The sequence below is a fragment of the Vidua macroura genome, chromosome 30, assembly GCF_024509145.1.
Source record: "Vidua macroura isolate BioBank_ID:100142 chromosome 30, ASM2450914v1, whole genome shotgun sequence".
Lineage (NCBI taxonomy): Eukaryota > Metazoa > Chordata > Aves > Passeriformes > Viduidae > Vidua > Vidua macroura.
This window is the reverse complement of record NC_071600.1, coordinates 1,411,400-1,425,569: the sequence shown is the minus strand read 5'-3', so window position 1 is coordinate 1,425,569 and position 14,170 is coordinate 1,411,400. Positions and strand designations below refer to the sequence as shown.

Here is a 14,170-nt window from a genome sequence, read left to right as displayed (position 1 = left end):
GCTCTTCAGTTCAGGAATTCAGTGCCCCAGGGCTCATTAATGTTCAGAACACCTTAACAAGCCAAGACTCTGGGAATAATTTAAGCTTTCAAATCATTTGTGGTTAATTAGACAGATTTCAGAAGCCTATTGCAAGTGAATACACTGTATTTAAAAAGACAGTGAGAAAGATTTTTTAAGTCCTGTATATTTTTTTTTCCCTGTTAATTCATTGATAAGTGCAATCTCCAATTGACTCTAAATCCAAGTACCTCCTCATGCAGTTGGAATAGATATGAAAATCAAGACCCTTCATGGCTGACAATCAATCAGACTCTGTCCCTACCCCCACCCCACCATTGCCCCCATCCAAGCCCTGGCACTCAGAGCAGCCCTGTGCAAATCTGAGCTCCCTCCAGCCCAGGCTGCACCTGCAGCTTTCAGCTCCTTGGCTCCAACTCCCACCTGCTTTCCCTGGAGAAGGAGCTGCCTGAGACACAGAGGGATGTTCATTTCTTGTCAGCCAACAAAGCCACGGGAAGGCACAGCTCCATCAAATGCAAAAGTCATTCTTCTCCCTGGCTGTGCCCAGCCCCTGATCCCCACAGCCTGTCCTGTTTCCTTCATCCCTGCATTGCCAGGGACTTTCTGGGACAAGGCAGCTCTGCTCTGGGGATGGAGGGAACTCCAAGTGCCACCACTGGAGTGGGAACCACAACTCATCAGGTTTGTGTCCTTTGGGGGTCAGGAACTGGTGAGACTCAGAGGGACAGAAAGTTTCTCTTCACCGCAAACATAAAAAATATGACCATGTTACATTTAAGAAACATCAAAACCCTTCCTTAATCTCCTTGTGACATCCCAGCAACATCTGACACGTCCACCATCCACAAGGCATTGCCATAAGGGAAGGATTTTAGACAAACAGATAAGAAGAGGTGATATAAAAAATAAAAATAGGAAATAGGATTCTGGCTAAGGTGTTATTTAAACTTCTGAAAGATTGGGCAACTCCCTGAAGCTGAAAGCATGAAGCCAGTCAAGGGAGATGCATTGGAATGACCAGAGAACAGCTGCAGGCGGAAGTCTGGGAGCAATGGGAAGGATATTGATCCAGCTGCTCTAAATGAAGGAAGGTCCTTACACATGGCCATTTCAACAGGAGAACTGGAAACACCTGAAGGAAGAGGGTTATGAAATATTAGACTGAATCTTGGTGCCAAAGGTAGAGGGGAAGATCAGTATTTCTCCTCCTGCCATCAGTAGAAGAACCCAGTACATCCAGGAAATTCCTGTTTCTGGTGGAAAAATTCTGCCATTTCTTAAAAGTACTCAAATGACACAGGTAATAAATATTTACTTGTATAATATGAAACTAACAGGTATTAAAACCTTTGCCCCTTTCCAGGCAGACATCAGCTGTGTGCCCACGAACAGGCAGTGCCACTTGTGCCCGGAGGTGCCCAGCTGGGATTGCATCTCTCAGAGAGAAGCTGAGGGAGAGCAGAGCACCTTGCCAGCTGCAGGTCCCTGCCAGCCCCGCAGGGCTCCTGTGCCATCAACATCTGCTCTGCTCCAGGCTGAAACAGGGCCCAGCACGGTGCTGGGATCATCAGAGAGCTGAGGTGTGTGCTGGAATTCCATGCCCTCGCCATGGCGCAGCAGCCCTGCATTTCCCTGCTCCAGCCTTGGTCTCCAGCACAGCCATGGAGGCTCTTTGGGCTCCTGAGTGTTCCTGCAGCCCCCAAGGGCAGCTGAGCTCTGCCTTTGGCACAGTCAGCCCTGGCCAGCGCAGGCCACGCTCAGCAATTCCTTGTCTGTGCCCGGCCTTGCTGCCAGCCCCGGCAGCGGCTGCGTGGCCCCTTGGTGGCCCTGTGCTGGCCCAGCCATGGTGCCACAGCCCCTGTGCAGGCCCAGCCCAGGACAGGAGCATTGCGGCTGGGAACGGCCCCTGTGCCGTGGTGCCCACGGCAGCCTTGGGGCTCTGTGCCCCATGGCCTCCCTGCTGGGCAGCCTCTGCCAGCTCCTGCCCAGCCCCTGGCACCTGTGGGGCTGCACAGACAGCCCTGCCCCGGGCTCTGCCGGCCTCTGGGCCAGCAGAGAGGCCGGCCAGGGCTGGCCATGGCCGGGAACAGGCCCTGAGCCCCGCAGCAGGATGGAGCTGGGCCACAGCCAAACTCAGCCCAGGCCAAAGCTGGGCTCAGCAGCCAGGGCTGCCAAGGGCTGGGGACAGAGGCTGGCGCTGACAAATGTCCTGGGCCCCCTCCCTGCTGTGTCCATGCCCCCAAGGGCACAGAGCAGCCTCCTCTCTCGGGCACTTGCCTGTTTTCAATGCCTTGCACAGGCGCTGGCCCTGCCCCACAAGGCCTGGGCTGAGTCCTGCCCCTGCACGCTCAGCCAGGCTGAGATGGACACTGATGGTTTCTGGGCCAGGCTCTCGCAGCCCAGCCCAGCTCCCTGCAAGCTCTGCCAGCTGCCCTGAGCTCTGTGCAGCACCAAGGGCCTCTCCCCAGCACAGCCCAGCCGCCTCTGGCCCCACAGCTCTGCTCAGGCCAGGCTGCTCTGGCCACTGGCCCCACGGCCTCAGCCCCTGCCAAGGGCACAGCAGCAGCTGCAGCTCAGCCAGGACTCAGCCCCAGCCATGGGGGAAGGGGCTTGCCCAAGGCACAAGGAGGCTCCCTGGCTGCCCTGCTCCCCTCGGCCTCAGCTGCTGAGAGCTCTGCAGCCCCTGCTGCCATCCCATCTGCCCAGGCCAGCACAAGAGCCCCGGCCTTGGGGCCCTCCAGAGCTGCTCCTGCTCCAGGCCCAGGGCCCATCCCAGAGCTGGGGCAGCCACAAAGCTCTGCCCATTTCTGCTCATTGCTGCTCTGATGGGGATGGATCCTCAGACACTTGGAGGTTGATGATGAATTTTCCTACTCCAGAGGCCTCTTCTTTCTTGAGCTCTTCAGTTCAGGAATTCAGTGGTAAAGGCTCTTAAGGATTTGTTTAAAATATCCAAACAAGAACAGCCCTTGGGAATAATTGATGTTTTCAACTCTTTTGTGGTTAATTAGACAGATTTCAAAAGTGTATTCTAAGTGAATATACTATATTGAAACCAATGCAGAGAGAACTGCTTTGTCCTGTTTTCTTTTCCTGTTTATAGTTTGATATCAGCAATGTCCAATTGATATTGACCCCCAGCACCTTCTAATGTGGTCTGAACAGATATGAAAATCAAGACCATCATGGATGACAATCAATAACACTTTTTCCCCACCCCCTCCCCACCATTTCCCTCATCCAAGCCCTGGCATTCCTATGGATCAGGAATGGTGTGGCCAGCAGGAGCAGGGCAGTGATTCTTCCCCTGTGCTCAGCACTGGTTGGGCAGCACCTCCAGTGCTGTGTCCAGTTCTGGGCCCCCAATTTAGGAAGGACATGGAGGGGCTGGAGCGTGTCCAGAGAAGGGCAACAAGGCTGGTGAGGGGTCTGGAGCACAAGTCCTGTGAGGAGCGGCTGAGGGAGCTGGGGTTGTTGATCCTGGAGAAGAGGAGACTCAGGAGAGACCTCATCACTCTCTACAACTCCCTGACAGGAGGATGCAGCCAGGTGGGGGTCGGGCTCTTTTCTCATGGAACTGTGACAGGACAAGAGGACACAGCCTTCAGATGCACCAGGGGACGTTTAGGCTGGCCATCAGGAAATATTCTTCACACAAAGGGTGATTGGGCATTGGAATGGGCTGCCCAGGGAGGTGGGTGAGTCACTGTCCCTGGAAGTGTTTCAGCAAAGACTGGATGTGGCCCTCAGTGCCATGGACTGGGTGACAAGGTGGTGTTGGGTGCCAGGTTGGACTTGATGCTCTCCAAGGTCTTTGCCAGCCTGGTTGATTCTCTGATGATTGTGGCACTGCAGGGCCCTGGGGAAGCAAGGGGCCATTGTAACACTGCGGGGCCTGGTGGCACTAAGAGGACCATGGGGACACTGTGTATGACATGGCACCACAGAGCCACGGGGCCACTGTGACACTGTGGGGCTGAATGGAAGCAAGGAGTGCATTGTGACAGTCTGGGTCCTGGTGGAACCACAGAGGCCACTGTGACACTGCGGGGCCTTGTGGAACCAAGGGGCCATTGTGCCACTGCAGAACCAAGGAGACCCTTGGGAGAGCCTGGGGACAATGGGATCAAGGGGCCATTGCTCCATGGCAAGGACTCTGGGAACTGAGGGAACAATTGTGACACTGTGGTGCCCCATGGAACCAAGGGTCCCTGGTGACACTGCAGGATCTTGTGTCACCAGGGCTCCATTGTGACACTGCAGCACCAAGGAATTCATTGTGGCACTCTGAGGCCTGATGGAACCAAGAGGCCACTGTGACCCTGCAGGGCCTTGTGGAACCATGCAGAGCTCTGTGACAGAGCAGGACCTCGTGTCATGATGGGGCCATTGTGACACTGCAGGGCCCCATGGAACCAAGGGGCCAGTGCTGCTCCTCAGGGACTCGTGGAATGAAGGAAACATGTTTGACACCGTGGTGGCTCTTGGGACCAAGAGGCCATTGTGGCACTGTGGGACCAAGGAGAGCATTGCTGCCCTGCCAGACCTCATGGAACCAAGGATCCATTGTGACACTGCAGGGCCTTGGGGGACCACGGTGCCATTGTGACACTCTGGGCCCCAGGGATCCAAGGGACTTTGTGACACCAAGGGGTCCCATGGAACCAAAGGGACATTGTGACACTGGGAGGCCTCACGGAATCATGGAGACCATTGGGACACTCTGGGGCCTCATGGAACCGTGCTGACACCAAGCTGGCTGGAGTGTTGATCTGCTGGAGGTCAGGAGGGCTCTGCACAGGGCCCTGGACAGGCTGGATCCAGGGCCCAAATCCAACAAGGTGAGGTTTAATAAGTCCAAGTGCTGGGTCCTGCACTTTGGCCACAACAACCCCTGCAGCGCTCCAGGCTGGGGACAGAGGGGCTGGAGAGCAGCCAGGCAGAAAGGGACCTGCAGGGACTGATGGACAGCAGGCTGGACATGAGCCAGCCGTGTGCCCAGGTGGCCAAGAAGGCCAATGGCTCCTGGCCTGGATCAGGAATGGTGTGGCCAGCAGGAGCAGGGCAGTGATTCTTCCCCTGTGCTCAGCACTTGTTGGGCAGCACCTCGAGTGCTGTGTCCAGTTCTGGCCCCCCCAAATTTAGGAGAGACATGGAGGGGCTGGAGCGTGTCCAGAGAAGGGCAATAAGGCTGGTGAGGGGTCTGGAGCACAAGTCCTGTGAGGATTAGCTGAGGGAGCTGGGGTTGTTGATCCTGGAGAAGAGGAGGCTCAGGGGAGACAAGGCAGTGTCAGGGCACAGGTTGGACTTGATGATCTCCAAGGTCTTTTCCAGCCTTGCTGATTCTGGGATTCTCTTAAACCACCCTTGGAGCAGTTGCAGGAGGAGCCCTGGGCCTCTTCTTCAGAAGCTGCAGCAGCCCAGGTCCCTCAGCTTCTCCTCACAGCCCCAAAGCCCATCCTGTCAGTCGTGCAGAGCCTCTGCAGCTCCTCCTCCTTGCCCAGAACAGGGAGCCCCACAGGCAGACACAGCAGCCCAGATGTGCCCCCCTGGCCTGGGCTGCCTCTGGCCAGGGAGCAGCACGAGGCACTGCAGGAGCCTGCAAACAATTCCTGCAGCACTTGTGGGATGATCCTGCTCCCCAAGGGACGTTCCCATGGTGCCAAGGCAGGAACTGCAATGGGGAGTGGGGCCAGAGAGGAAAGGGCAAACAGGGATGGGCTGTGTGCAGGGCAGGGAACAGGGCTGGGCAAGGGGAAGAAATCTGGACCAGGGAAGAATAAAGAATCAAAGGTGGAGCAAAGGAAATGCTCAGGGCAGTTTGGGGGTGGCTGCCAGGCAGCCCTGGCTCTGAGCAACAGCGTCTGCAGTGGGCCAGGAAAGTCCCAGCTGATGGGAACAAACTTTCTGGCTGAGTGCAGAGGCCAGGACAAAGCTGAGCGGTTTCCCTGGCGTCCCCCAGCCCTTCCTGGCCCCAGGGGCTGATGGCATTTGTGCTCCCTCAGGTTCATGTCCCCACAGCACCAGCACGGGGGTGCTCCCGCCTGCTGTGTGCAATGCAAACAGGGGCTCCTGAGCCAGCGCTGCCGTGTCTGTGCCTGCAAGGATGAGGCACCTGTGTGAGCTGGGGGAGAGGCCAGGGCTGCAGAGGGGGGATGTTGTTGGCAGCTCCATGAGGACGCTCTGGGACGCTGCCCTGGGCTGTGCAGCGCACTGGGGATGGATCAGCCCCTGCTCTGCTGCTCCTTCCCGTCTCCCCCAGGGCCCTTGCAGAGCACCAGCCGTGCTGTTTGCCCCCAGCCTGCCCACGGCCAGCCTGGGGCTGCTGACGGGGGTTTTCTGTGCTGAGCATTGGCCTGGCCGTGTTCTTGAGAGAGCCTGGGCAAGGAGCCTGGAGCCCCCAGGCCCTGGCCTGAGGCGTCAGCGCTGCCCCAGCAGTGCCCATGGCCTGTCCCTGCTGCAGCCCAGGCACTGCCACCCCCAGGACTGTGCCCGGCCCCGAGAGCACTCAGGCCCTGCAGCAACACCAGGGCCACCAGGGCAGCGGGGCAGGGCCACGGGAGCAGCACTGGCAACACCAAGTGCTGCTGCTGCTGCTGGGCACAGCTGCTGTGCCAGCACTGATCTGCCCCCAGCTCTGCACACAGACATTGCTGCTGCAGCTCCAGAGAAGGCAACAAAAGGGCATCTCTGCTGAAAACTGTGCTGGGAGATCCTTGAGTTCCTTTAAAGACACGGAGAGCACAGCCCCTCATTGACACAGTCTGTGGCCACAGGGAATGTGGAGAGAAACAAAATGAGAAATGGTACTAAAAATGATAGTTCTTTTTGGACAACATGGAAAAACTAAAACAAAGGAATAGAACCCCCAAAATGAAACCAACAAGATGTATAAAAGATGACTTTGACTACAAATGATTTGCCGAAATTGGCCAGCAGTTTAATGTTCCTGAAAGCATCCAGTCATCAGTCTCCTCACTGCAGCCTTGAGCTCCTGGTTCCTCAGGCTGTAGATGAGGGGGTTCAGGGCTGGAGGCACCACCGAGTACAGAACTGACACTGACAGATCCAGGGATGGGGAGGACAGCGAGGGGGGCTTCAGGTGAGCAAACGCTGCAGTGCTGGCAAACAGAGAGACCACGGCCAGGTGAGGGAGGCAGGTGGAAAAGGCTTTGTGCCGTCCCTGCTCAGAGGGGATCCTCAGCACAGCCCTGAAGATCTGCACATAGGAGAAAACAATGAATACAAAGCAACCAAATACCAAACACACACTAACAGCAAGAAGCCCAAGTTCCCTGAGATAGGATTTGGAGCAGGAGAGCTTGAGGATCTGTGGGATATCACAGAAGAACTGGCCCAGGGCATTGCCATGGCACAGGGGCAGGGAAAATGTATTGGCCGTGTGCAGCAGAGCATTGAGAAAGGCGCTGGCCCAGGCAGCTGCTGCCATGTGGGCACAAGCTCTGCTGCCCAGGAGGGTCCCGTAGTGCAGGGGTTTGCAGATGGACACGTAGCGGTCGTAGCACATGATGGTCAGGAGGGAAAGCTCTGTTCTAAGGAAGAAGATAAGCATAAAAACTTGAACAGCACATCCTGTGTAGGAGATGTTCCTGGTGTCCCAGAGGGAATTGTGCATGGCTTTGGGGACAGTGGTGCAGATGGAGCCCAGGTCACTGAGGGCCAGGTTGAGCAGGAAGAAGAACATGGGCGTGTGCAGGTGGTGGCCGCAGGCTACGGCGCTGATGATGAGGCCGTTGCCCAGGAGGGCAGCCAGGGAGATGCCCAGCAAGAGGCAGAAGTGCAGGAGCTGCAGCTGCCGCGTCTCTGCCAGTGCCAGCAGGAGGAAGTGGCTGATGGAGCTGCTGTTGGACATTTGCTGTGGCGGCACATGGGCACCTGTTCAGGGAGAAAGGACAGTGACAAGTCAAGAAAAGCTGGCAGGAGCTGGTTTAAGGAATTGTTTTCCTAGACACACATCATTGCTGGCTCTCTGAGGTCAGAAATCCCCAGCATTCCTGCTGCACTCAGAGTTTGGCACTGAGAGATGGGAGAGGCAAAGGATTCCCTGTGGCTGAGGGCAGGTGAGGGGCTGGATGGGCTTGTTCCCCTGGCACTGCTCTGTTCAGCCCCCTCTCCTTCCCTGAGCATCTCCCTGGGCCTGGACATTCCCTCCTGAGAGGTGCCTTGTCCCTGCCAGCGCTCACAGAGCCCATCCCACCCCGTGTGCCCTCGGCCCGGCCCTACAGAAACCTGCCTGTGTGCAGGGCCCTGGCTGGGGCAGGGTCTGTGTGCAGCTGGGCAAGGGCAGCTCAGGAGAGCCCTGCTGGGCCCTGCCAAGGTGATGCTGCTGCTGTCCAGGGCTGAGCAGTGGCTGAAGGCCCCTTGGGAGGCTGCCAGCAGAGAGACTGACCACCCAAAGTCACAGTTCTGGAGTCTCTGTAAATGTTCAAACATTACTTTGATGATCCTGTGTGTCCCTTCCAACTCAGAATGTTCTGTCATTCTGGGATTACAATTCCTGTTCTGCTTCTCTCATCCCCCTGTTGTCTATCATCAAATGAGAAAAAAACAAAAAAAAAACCCTAGCAAATGAGTTAGAACAGTAAAGTAAAAACCAGACCTTTATTGGAAGCTTCCAGGTGTCCCAGTGGGGATGAGGCTCAATCGGCTCCTGATTTCAACAATTTATAAAGGTTGATTAATTAGGATATTTCACAGGAAAATCCAATAGGAGATTCAGTTGTCCCAGTTACACACCCCTAACTCAACCCATTGGAGAAGGTCCAAGGGCTTCTTTGCCCCACTTTTTGTTATGACTGCTCACATTCTGGTCAAAACCAAAACGTTCTTCTTGTTGGTCCTCTTCCTGATAATAAGACTATGCGGTATTTCAGGAATGTATTTAGACAGGTTCTTGTTCGAAAATCTAAAAGAAAGGTTAGGACATGTACGAGAGTTAATTAAGGATTATAGTTATAGAAGTATATAATAGTAGTTTAATAGGGTTAATTAAAAGTTTAATAGCATAAAGTAAGGATTATAGTTTTATAACTATATAATAGTAATTTATAGAGCTATAAATATATAAAAATGTATCAAAAGCAAAAATCTTTTTCTCACCACCCCAACGTTCCCATCCTTCTCCAAGCAGGAAATTGAAAACACTCTCAGGAAAGCTCCTGATCTTCACAGCAATCCCAGGCTTACCTTCTTTGGGAAGTGTCCTCCGGAGCTGTGCCCAGGCTGGTCTGGAGCCGGGAGCAGCCCTGCCCCAGCCAGCAGCTCTCAGCAGCAGCACCTGCCCTGCTCAGGGTGGCTCCTTCCCCCCACAGCTTCTGGCCAGCGCGGGCAGCAGCTCCCCGGGCCGGCTGAGAGCTGTCCCTGGCAGGCAGCAGAGTCCCTGGCCCAGCACAGCGCCCTGGGCTGCAGGACCCTGCTCTGCAGGACAGCCCTGGGCACCCCTGGCTGCTCTGCACAAGAGACCATCAGAGAATGGACTCACAGGGGCTGTGGGCATTGGCATGTTCCAGCTTGAGGAGATCACTGCAGGAGCTGCAGCTGCATTGTCCTGCAGCCAGAGGTTCCTGTGCCAAGGGCTGGCAGTGATTCTGCCCCAGGCACTTCTCAGCACCTTCCCAGCCCTGACTGATTGAAGCTCTCTGTGCCTCTGGGCTGTGCCCGCGCTGGCTGCAGGCAGTGCCCCAGCCCTGCTGGGCTGGGAGAAGAGCTGCTCATCCAGAGAAATGTGCTTTTGAAGCTCTGCTTGCTTACCAGCATCACCCTCTGTGCCAGGAGCCCGGCCCAGCTCAGCAGCACAGACACAGCACAAGGACTTGAATGAGCCTCTGGGGCTTTGTGCTCAGGCCCTGAACATCAGGCCCTGAGAGGGAGCTGCAGAAACCTCTCCAGAAGTCCGAGTCAGAATCCAACTCCAAAGATTCTTTGACTTTTAATGGGTCCCACTGAGGGACATGACTGAGAAAGTGTCCCCAGGCCCCAGGCAGAGCAGAGAACTGGAGGCACTGATGACAGGTGGGAACAAAGAGAAGCCAAGTCTTGGTGGCTTGGGGCACAGCAGGGTCTGTGCCACCAAGGGCTGTCAGGAGACACCTTGTCCTGAGGCCCTGGGGCCTCCTGGCACAGCCCCAGCCAGGCTGGGCACTGTCAGCCCCTTGTCCTGCCCTCAGCATCCCCCCCTAGCCCACATCCCAGTGGCCTCAAGGATCTGCTGGAAGGAGTCCCTGGGGAGCCTTGCTCAGCAATGGCCCTGGGGGCTCCACAATGCTCCCAGGCACTGCAGGTTTTTCAAAGGACTTTGGCTTTGGCTTTTACCTTGCAGTCTCTGAGAGCTTTGTGCAATCATGGTCTCCAATTATCTGCTGTAATTAGTCCCTGGAGAGGCTTTGTCAAGAACAACACTCAGTGGGGCTCATTAATGCTTCAAGGTACTTTAGTTCTTTTAAGGTACTTGGTGTTTCACTTTTGCTACAGACTCTGTGAGAGGTTTGTGCAATCATGGCCCCAATTATCTGCTTTAACGAGTCCCTTGAGAGCTTGGTACTGACACTCAGTGGGGCTCATTAATACTTTGAGATACTCAATTTTTGTAAGGTACTTTGGATTTTCCTTTCCACACTGAGAGGTTTTTGTGCCATTTTGAGTCTCTGAGAGGTTTTTGGGACATCCTGGCCTCCAGTTCTCTCCTCCAAGGAGTCCATGAGGAGCCTGTGTTGGGATGGACCTCAGTGGCAGCCGTTAATGCTTTGAGACACTTTGGGCTTTTCTTCTGCCTTTGACTGCTGGAAAGGTTTGTGCAATCTCCTCTCAGGCCCTGAGGTTCCAGGGCTCAGCTCCAAATGCACCACGGGGCTCATTAGGATCAAGCAAGTCCTGATAAACCATGGCTCTGCCTTGATTTCCCTCTTCTCTTCTGCCGTTCATAATGAAGTTTCTGTAGTGGTTTTGGTTCACCAATATGAGATTTCTCGTCCAGTGCATCAATTAGTGTGGTGGGTTCAGTGTTGGCTAATTACCAGTGCACTCACTAGAATATACTTACTCATTTCCTGCTCTGAGGTAGGATTAGGAGAAAGTCAAAGTGGGCTCAGAACTTTAAAAGTGTATAATAAAAAGTTTGTTAATAGCAACTAAAAGAAAGAGTAATTAGAATCAGAACAAATCTTTCAGAACACTTCCTCTCTCCATTCAACCTGACAATGTAAAGACACAAACCCTAAAATTTTCTGTCAGTTTTCCACCTCTAGAATAGTCTTTCTTCAGTTCACCTAGCGGGGGAAGTTCCTCTGCTTAATCATATGGAGACTTCTCCACAAGAAAACAGTTATCCCATGGCTTTTCATTTCCACAAATAGCAGCTGCCTGGAAAAATCTGCAATCGTGAAGTCCCTCCCATTTTTTACAGCTTTTCCCACAGCTGTGTTTATGGGCCATATCAACTTTTGGGGTATTAGTTTAAAGATGAGCTGTTTAAGAGCAAAGGTTCTCTTCATTTATTTCTGAAATCATCTTCATCTCTGGGAACAGAGGTCTTCTTCTTCTCTCCCTGAGGGCACAGGGTCTCATCACTTTTTTCTCTTTCAATGTTCAAACTTTTCATGGGATCACAGCTACTTCAACATTTCCTTACTTTAGCATGGAGGCCTTTGCTGAACAAGGCATCTCCCCATTATTTTCAATGCGTTATAGGGAAAAAGAGAGTCTGATGTATCAATTCCATCCTTCTCCATAGCTTTCCCAGAGGATTTCAGCCCCAAGGTCAAGGCATCTCCTCATCCCTCCCATCTGGGACTCAACTTCCTCTTCACTGACCTGGGTGTCTTCACGTTGCTCCTGTGTGTGCCTGCACTTTGTCCTTTTCTCTCACTGGAGGGAGGATGGAAGCACGGGAAGAGTCAATATCTCAGGCAGGGTCTGCAGATGGTTGCGTGAGCCCGGCCGGGCTGGGTCCTTGCAGCCGGAGCTGTTTTGCCATGGAGGTTTGTGCAGCGGCTGCGCTGGGGCTGTGTCAGGCTGGGCGGCGCTGGGGGCAGGGCCAGGATCTCAGCAGCCAGGCCAGAGCAGAGCAGCAGCACGGCCGGGGCCGATGGCTTCTCCTGGCCCTGCCCGCTGGTTGCGGGCCAAGCCCAAGGGCGGCAGAAGCTTGGCCAAGCCGGCCCGGCCCGGGGCTGCTCCTGGGGCCCGGCGGATCCTGGCTGGGCCCGGGCTGGCGGCGGGGCAGGGCTCGGCAGCGGCCAGATGTCAGCAAGCGCAGCCACGGCCCGGCCCGGCCTCGGCCCCGCGGCCTCCCCTCCCCTGCCCGGCAGCCGATGGGGCCTGGCGGGCTCCCTGGGAAGGGGCCCGGCCCCACGGCAGGAGCCGCCCGGCCCGCCCCGGCCCAGACGGGGGCTGGCCCGGCCTTGGCACCTCTGTGCTGGCCAGAAGGGAAAGAGACCCAGCCCGGCTTCTTCCTCTTTAACTTGTGTCTTCACAGAGGTGTGTGCAGTTTCCTTAGTGCTTTAACAGATTGTCAATTCCCACAGCTAATTACTGATTGGTTTTTTTGTCAGACACAAAGGAAAATGCTAGTAGCTTCTCTTTGGACATCACTTCCATGATGCAAAACCACCACAACAGCACAGAGCACAGAGCTCCTTTGTCCATATGTAGTGGCGATGTGCCTGATGGCGCAAAACCCCACCTTGGGAGATCTCTGGGCCCTCTCCAAGGTGTTTTCAAATGAAAACCTTCAGCTCATAGTCTAAGAAAATCACCAGAGGACAGGGCCAGCCTGACATGTCTGTCCTGGATACTTTTTTGTGGTAGCAAGTCTTGGATATATGGAATTTGGGAGGCCAAATTCTAATTTTGGCCATGGACCCTGGACAAGAAGACAAATTCTTTTCCATAGGAATGAAGGAACAGAGCCCCTCTGTTTCAAGGGCAGATGAGAGGTGACACTAGAGGGCAAAGCCAGACAGAGTTGGCAGGTTTTTCTGAAAGATACCTTTGCATACAGGAAATTTTTTAGGGAGACTAGCAATTTTGGCAATGGGCATCTGAAAAGGGGGATGGTTCTTTCCCATAGCAAGGAAAGCACAGAGCCCCAGTGCTCCAGGAGCTGATGAGAGGCAGCCTTTGGCATTCCAAGATCAGCCAGACCTGTCAGGTGGCCCCTGGGAGGCCAAGCCAGCCACACCTGTTCCATGTTCCCTCGGTTCCATGGGGCCCCACAGAGTCCCAAGGGTCCCTTGCTCCCAGGAGGCCCTGAGGTGTCACAATGCCCCCTTGGTGACACGAGGCCCTGAAGGGTCCTAATGGTCTCCATGGTTCCATCAGGCCCCACAGAGTCATGATGGTCTCTGGGTCCATGAAGCCCCGCTGTGTCACCATGGCCCCTTGGTTCCATGGGCTCCAGTGGTGCCACAATGATCCCCTTGGTTCCATGAGGTGCCCACAGTGTCACAGGGATCTCCATGGGAAGGAAAGAACCGAGCCCCAGTGTGGCAGGGGCAGTCACCAGAGGCCAAGGCCAGCCAGACTTGACGGTACTGGCAGATTTTGGCTGGGAGCAACCCTTGGATATAGGGAATTTTAGAGGTGGAATTCCAATTTCAAACATGGACACCTGGTGGAGAAACGCAATCATTTTCCATGCAAAGAAAAGCACGGAACACCAGTGCTTGAGGGGCAGATGAAAGGCGGCCATCAGAGGCCTAAGGCAGCAAGACGTCTCTGTGCTGATAGCTTTTGTCTGAAAGCAACCCTCGGATATAGGGAATCTGGGAGGTGGGACCCCAATTTTGGCCATTTCTGCATAGATAAGAAGGACGCTTCTATTCCATAGGAAGGAAGACACTGAGCCCAAGTGTTTCAAAGACAGAACACGAGAGAGATGGGGCTCCTGGGAGGCCAAGCCAGCCAGACCTGTTTGTCCTGGCAGCTTTTGTCGTGGAGGGATCTTTGGATATATGGAATTTGGGAGGAGGAATCTCAATTTTGACCACGGACATCTTGAGAAGGACGGTTCTTTTCCATAGGAAGGAAAGCACCGAGCCCCAGTGTTTGGAAAGCAGGTGAGAAGCAGCCCCCAAGAGGCCAAGGGCAGCCAGACCTGTCTGTCCTGGCTGATTTCACTGGGGAGCAATCC

The 14,170-nt window shown here is 54.8% G+C and overlaps 1 protein-coding gene and 2 pseudogenes across 1 annotated transcript; 1 reads left to right on the top strand and 2 right to left on the bottom strand.

Annotated features, from left to right (window-relative positions):
• The window catches only part of LOC128820668 (uncharacterized), a 1,438,581-nt pseudogene that overhangs the window by 591,942 nt on the left and 832,469 nt on the right, over positions 1–14,170 (top strand).
• Positions 1–14,170, bottom strand: part of LOC128820667 (uncharacterized) — a 2,212,279-nt pseudogene that overhangs the window by 1,905,128 nt on the left and 292,981 nt on the right.
• LOC128820713 (olfactory receptor 14J1-like) lies at positions 6,505–7,901 on the bottom strand. Its single transcript, XM_054001532.1, has one exon. It carries the CDS (start codon positions 7,895–7,897, stop codon positions 6,965–6,967), a length of 933 nt encoding a protein of 310 aa, XP_053857507.1. The 5' UTR covers positions 7,898–7,901; the 3' UTR covers positions 6,505–6,964.